This window comes from Formica exsecta, unplaced genomic scaffold, assembly GCF_003651465.1.
Source record: "Formica exsecta isolate Colony F162 unplaced genomic scaffold, ASM365146v1 scaffold308, whole genome shotgun sequence".
Classification (NCBI taxonomy): domain Eukaryota; kingdom Metazoa; phylum Arthropoda; class Insecta; order Hymenoptera; family Formicidae; genus Formica; species Formica exsecta.
This window is the reverse complement of record NW_021850337.1, coordinates 1,324,654-1,331,642: the sequence shown is the minus strand read 5'-3', so window position 1 is coordinate 1,331,642 and position 6,989 is coordinate 1,324,654. Positions and strand designations below refer to the sequence as shown.

The window sequence follows — 6,989 nt, the reverse complement described above, 5'->3', positions numbered from 1 at the left end:
GTTATTACATATTAATCAAATTAATTTTTATTTTATTATTAATAGCTCTCTTGTACAGTGTAATAACGGACGACATGTTTAATTGCGAAGTACAATACATAGAAGGGAACGTACATACGTTTTGTATCATTTGACCGATAAAAGATTAGTAGAACGAAAGAGATGAGGTTGCATGGTGATGAGGTCTATGTGAGCGTTTGAACGAAATCAATCCTGACAAACACGCTTGTGGTTCACTTAGCATAAAATATATTTGTATTACAATGAATATAGTTATGAGACTAATTAATAAGATGATAGGATTCATCAATTCAAGTTTATGCGGATTGAAATTGTAAGGCTATTAGGAATTACCCATATATATTGGGAGGAATTTACAGACTCTAAAAGAAGGTTATGAAAATATTACTCGCTGATGTAGCATTTTAACTTATTATTATCATTATCATTATTAGTAATCAGGTTTTTTGTAAGGCTTTGCGAATAATTATCTCACCGATTTAATCTTTTTTAACACAATTACACAATACTATCGAGTTCGTATGCCGTGTCTATAGATACAAAACGTCTCGTAATCTACGCCTGTATACACACACACACACATATATACATAGATAGTTAGATAGACATGTTAGATACTTTAGAGAAATATGTTATAGAAGCGATCACACATACTGTATGTATGTAGTATGTATGTATGTATATATATATATATGTATGTATGTATGTATGTATTATTAGGTCAGGAGGAGGGGGAAATATTGCAATACGGAAATCCGTTCGCGTACATTCGCCCCATAATCTCTCTTCCTCTCTATCTTTTGCTCTCTCTTTCTCTCTTTCTCTCTCTCTTTCTCTCTCTCTCTCTCTCTCTCTCTCTCTCTCTCTCTCTTCCATTTACTCCATCTCTCTCGTTCCTCGAGCATAAAATTTCAACGCGCATATCCCGGCGTAATCATTCCGCCGGGCGAACGAAAACAAGTGGCAAATGGTCCATTATTATCCGCCAAACGTTATTCGAACTAAATACGGACGGATGTAAAATATAGGCATTAACGCGAGCGAGCGACGCGGTCGATGCGGATTTGCCATGATTATTTGATACCGATGGCGAAACATTTTGCCACGTGTTGCGCTACTGCGCGCACTATGTACAGAATGCGTTTCGCAGAACGTACACGTTACAAATAGCGCATTATTTCCCAATCGTGCTCTATGTCGTGTCTGAGACTGTTATAATTTATTTTAATATTTATTAAATTTTTAATTTTAAAACAAATACTTTTTAATTTTAATGGTCTTATATATAGAATTACATAGGTTTGACCTCCCCATTGATTTATAAAATTTGGCATCCATTAAGAATTTAAAAGCAATTGCTATGAAATTCCCTCTCTCTCTCTCTCTATACATATACTATGGCTGCGTTCCGATATTCGCTGCCAGTACTGAAAATCTATAGTGTACGTGACGTAAACTATAGATTTTCTGTACTAGCAGTGAATATCGGAAGGCAGCCTATATAAGTATATAATCTCTCTGAGATATATTCTGAAATGTTACATCATTTTTTTCCCTTTAGATTCTGATTATAATAGTGAAACAATGCGTTTTCGTAAAAGATTTTTTTTTTTATTATATAAAATTTTTATAATATGCCTGAATAAATGATTATTTTGAATATTGAATAAATTATGTATTTTTAAATTGCATCTATTACAATTGAAGAATATATATATATATATATATATATATATATATATATATATATGAAAATATCCGCGCGTCATGCGTCGCTCGGATTACCCACGCGCGGGAGGGACGAGCGGACATTAGATAGATACGCGTTGCGCTTTTCGGTCGCGAAATTGTACAGCGAGCAGTTGTTAATGCGTCGACCTATTCGAAAAAAAAAAAAAAAAAAAAAAAAAAAAAAAAAAAGAATACGTGACTCGCGCGAACTAAGATCGACGGGCGAAACAAAATATAAACGGATTTAGCATCTGTGGATTTAAGCTTCTGGGACTCTGAAAAATTAATATTCCAAGTTACTGACGGATCCTCTATGCTTCCACGTCTGTGTTTTAGGTCCACAATTTTTCTCTTCGAATCGGAAATGCACGCGAAGTCCAGTGATAAATCCGATGTTGATTACGGGCCCAAAATTTCAAAGTTGGAACAACAACTTTGAGAATTAAATTATAGCCAAATGCGTACTTTATCTATCTTATAAAAAATATCGTTTTACCATCAGCTATACAATTATATATTCTCCCTAATATTAGACTCTCAATTCTATTATACAAACATTTTTTCGATCGTATCAGCACCGCCACGTCGATCGCCTCTCGATGAAGGAAGAGGCGGAGCAAGATTCCCTCCCCCCCCCCCTTCGTCGTTGCGAAAGCATGACAGAGGGATCTCCTAAATATCTCGCAAAAGCGGAACGCGCTAGTGCTCGTTTCTCTTGTGCGGGAGAAAGAGAGATAGTAGACGAGCTTCCAGGACGAGCGGGTAAGCTTTTTGCCTACGCGGATGTAGGCGAGTGCTCTTGTCCGCTGGTATGGAGGGAACGGGACGGGGAGGAGGGTGGCTCCGTGCATATTTCATGCGATTTTAATGTGTCTCTGCTCGGCGAACATCCGGTAGATCCGAGAGAGAGAGAGAGACAGTGTGCCACCACGTTGCACGGGACAGGAGTGACTGCCGTGATGCTCTAATCGGCTTACGCAACAAGCCACCCTTATCCCCGGCCTCGGTCGCTCTCTCGTTTCCACCCCCGTTCTCCCGCTATATCTCCCGTTCCACCCGCCCCTACCCCTGTTGACGCTCCTTATCCGCACCGGGCCCTAAACGACGGCTATTACTTTGCAGTTGCCTCGCCTCCAGTATTCTTCAAGGACTCCGACGATTTTTGATGGCGGACAGACGAGAAGCCGCATGTGCATCCTTCTGGATTTTCCACGGACGTAAGTTTAATTAAAAATTAACATTTTATTGAGAAAAGTTATCAGGGATATCTTTTAATTATAATATTTCATATAAGTGCGTGTGTGTATCTTAAAGTACTCTTTCATTGTTTTTAAAAGATTCTTAGCGCAAATTCTACTCACATCAGATGATTGCCTTTCCTTCGTGGCATTCGAAGAAAATTCTTCACTCAAATTGTGTAAAGATATTTTTCATACGTCGATTTTTTTATAAGTAATAGTAAATTTATGAATACCAGAAAATATATGATTTTACAATGTACGTAAAAAATATATAATTCTGCATTCAGTTTTACTTTAATATTTAGAGTTTTAACGTAGGAGAAACCAGGAGATTATAGCACCTTCTCTCTCTCTCTCTCTCTCTCTCTCTCTCTTTTTGATAATTTTAAATATTATAATTTTAATATCATATTTTTTATGTATTGCTGTTTCCTATATTTTTTATTTTGAAGATATATTTCAAATTTAAAAATTCGCCCCTGTCTCTCCTAATATTTCTGAGCGATATTCTTGATAATCTTCCCATCAGAAAATATTCCGAAAAATCGTTTGGTTCGATTGAAATCTCTATTCTCGCCCTGTATATTAATAAAAAACCAATTCACCAATAGGGATCTTTTCAGATTTCGCGATTAAAATTTCCATTAAAATGCGCGAGTACTCTCAAAGAGAAAACAGGATCTTTCTCTCGACGAACGAATACCGTAACATGGTACGCATATATAAATGAATACTTTTATATGTAGAAAGAAAGAGAGGATTTTTATCCAAATATATGTGTATGTGGGTACGCACGATATGTGACTCTGCCCTACCTTCCATATGTGTTTGCCGAGTGTTCGACGGGGATGGGGGGCACACTCGGTTGCCCTAGGCCAGAACGTGCATTATTGGATAGAGTTACGTTAAACATACGCGCCACGGCGGATACCACACGCTTTCCAATGCCGGTATCTTCTCGTCTCGCGAGCACGTTATTCGCGCCATGGGATATCGAGTGAACCCGGTAAGTTTACCACCGACAAACATACGAGTGGCATATCGTGCCGTCACCGGTGAACGCCCGTCCATGTATTTCTAACCGACGGCATGCCCATTCTCCTTCGTAATTGTTATACGGCATCGTCTAATTATACGAGGTATACTCGAGAGTGTAGCGCATTTTTCTTCACAAATTGTCTGACAGATATTATTATTATTACTATTATTATTATTAATGGAACTTTTTTAATAGCGCACAGTTCGGGGCTCTGAACGTAAGATAAGAGTCTCGGATATACTGTATTCAATGAAGTCGATCTTCCTTCATAATAAAAGATAGAATGTCCGTTATTTGCATAGAAATATCGTAATTATTTCAAAACTCAATAACTCCTAAATACATAACGTATATTTTATTGAACTGTATAATAAATTTGAAAGCTTATAATATTTGATGTTAAATAACTTCATAAATGCTTTATTAATAAATGCTAAATTACCGATATACTGTTAGCATTTGTTAAAATGTTTAGCATTTTGAACTAAAAAAATGTTTGGATGAAACGTGAGAATGAATTTCGGATGAAATGTGAAATAAAATGCTATATATTTTATCCGTAAGAGAAAATGATATATTTATAAATTCTATGTATCTTTAAAGACAAGAATAAACTTAGAATAGCATATACATAAATGATTCAGCAAGCTTATAAGATTCTAAAGTATTTATTTCAATTTGCGTACATTTTAAAAGAGCGATTATAATATAATTAATTGATAATTACATGCGGATTAAAATTCGCTATTTCAACAGGTCATGTACTTATACGATAGCTGTATGTATACGTATATACGAGGCAAAGTAGGCCTTATTTTTTTTCACATACGTATACACTGTCCCCCTCGTATATAAATAACTGCGAAAAATGTCACCGGTGTATCGCTCTCTCGATAAACACTCTATAGCTAATTTTTTCATATCACAGAATCGTATAATTAATTGTTTGATTGCAATTTTAATTCGGAGCAAGCACGATCTCTATATTATTCTCGATAATTCGGTCCTTGTACATACGTATCACATGCAAGAAGAACGTGTGGCAGGAGAGTTTGCATAATATTAATATATCGGACGACTGAAGTATATCTATCAATATTGTTTCGTCAAAGAGATATTAATGAAATTTTTATTGCGGAGAAAAATTGGTAGCAGCAACAAGAGAACTCCGAAGAAATTGTAGAATGCCAAATACTCTTTAGAATGATTTAGCAAAAATTGAACTTGGGCGAACACACTATATATCGTTGTCTGTATACTAATTTTAAACTTTTTTTTTTTGCTTTTTTGTGCTTACGCAGTGAATGTTCAACTATAAGATTGAAACTCTATCGTTCATGCAAAAATTCTTAAAGTTGAGTTTATAAGAATGTATGTATATATATATAATATTGATTTATAGAGATATGAATCGCTATCATTAAAAAGGCACAAATGTAAATAGCTACTAGATCAATTATTATATTTTAATTCGAATCCGCAAATTATTTAAGAAGAACTGCCGCATTCTATATCTCGCTTGCAGTGAAAGAAATACATATATACATACACGCACACGCCCATACACGCGCGCGCGCGCGCGCACACACACACACACACACCCATATCTATGTGCAACAGCATATATTCATACTTTCAGCATAAAAATTAAGAGCCGGAATTTCGAAATGCATAAATGTGAAAATTACTCTTCCTGTTTGAGTATCTAAATGGAGATTATAGATAGAATATATAGAGAAAAGATTATAGATAGGAAATTTTTTAAACTATATAGAAAGAGATGTAAAACTTAATCACGCGTCTTTTACGTATTAATGTCTAACGGAATTTGATAGGTGGACCCCTATTCTCAAGTTTGGCACGTACGGCTATTTGTTCGCGCGTATATTTAACGGATAAACAAATATTCAATCTTTAATCTAGATAATATACCTGAGTGAAGTTTTTTATATGGATAGTAACGATTAAGCCTCGGATGTCTTTACAGTGTCTTCGGCAAATCAGTGTGCCAGTTAGAACCTCACCTACGATCGAGAGGAATATAATTTAAATATGATATAAGAGAGAACTGATATATTAATCACATTGTAAAAACTAATTAAAAATATAATAACTTACCTTCGGTTATACTAATAGGCTCGCTTAAGGAAAATACCGTTTGTTTCCAATGTGTCGGAGTAGAATGAGGGCCTGTGCTGAAATGTACCGGGTTCTCGAGATCGAAGAAAATGTCAAAATAACCGATTATCGCGGTTAACGATCCCGTCTTTTTTACATTCAACGTGAAGGGAGACGAGAAATTAACGCAGTCCTTAGTGACTTTGTACAAGTCGAAGACTTGGATCTCGGCGGTGCTCGTTATCAGATTGTCGACATTACAGATCTCTATACTCGGTTCACGTACTACCTCCGCCTTCATGCAGCTCATTTTAAAACCGTACACATTCGACCAATAATCAACCAGATCGATATATCTCTCTGTGTGAAACAATAATAATGTATACAAAATAGCTTTCTAAATAATATTGGATTATATCCCTTAAATATTGAATTTTTTGTTAAGAAACATATTTAGTTATTGTAGAAAAAGTAACAATTGTAACACATACTCGTGTCACCGCTTCCGATAATACTAATTGTGCATCTGTTTGGAAGAATTACTCCATCAGGTGTTAAATAATGTTCCCTAGCATAAATGACTGTGTCCAGCATTCCTTCAAACAAGAGAAAATATCCCATCCACTCAGATATTATTGCATCCACTTTATCTACCCCTATATTAATATCCTCTAGGCGACCTTTCTTTAACGTAATTATATCGCTGAGATTGTTTTCCCTAAAATCAATCATTTTTATTATTAATATATTCTCTCTATATGAGATCTAATTTGAAATAGAAACTGATTTTTGATAATCTTCTTATATTTACAATTTACTCACCTATATATATATATATA

At 35.3% G+C, this 6,989-nt stretch overlaps 1 protein-coding gene and 1 long non-coding RNA gene across 4 annotated transcripts in view; one reads left to right on the top strand and one right to left on the bottom strand.

Moving 5' to 3' along the window:
- LOC115237712 overlaps window positions 1-2,961 on the top strand; it is a 111,992-nt gene extending 109,031 nt beyond the window's left edge. The window contains exon 5 of the long non-coding RNA XR_003884383.1: window positions 2,875-2,961. This is a non-coding gene — a long non-coding RNA (uncharacterized LOC115237712). The remainder of the gene's footprint in view (window positions 1-2,874) is intronic.
- A 1,723-nt stretch (window positions 2,962-4,684) lies between these two features.
- Window positions 4,685-6,989, bottom strand: part of LOC115237767 (protein arginine N-methyltransferase 1) — an 8,654-nt gene continuing 6,349 nt past the window's right edge. For all 3 annotated transcript variants that reach the window (XM_029811030.1, XM_029811031.1, XM_029811032.1), the window contains 3 exons: window positions 6,642-6,868; window positions 6,151-6,510; window positions 4,685-6,056 (listed from right to left, as the gene is read on the bottom strand). In XM_029811030.1, coding sequence (XP_029666890.1) covers window positions 5,947-6,056; window positions 6,151-6,510; window positions 6,642-6,868 — 697 coding nt within the window. In that variant the 3' untranslated portion in view covers window positions 4,685-5,946. The remainder of the gene's footprint in view (window positions 6,057-6,150; window positions 6,511-6,641; window positions 6,869-6,989) is intronic.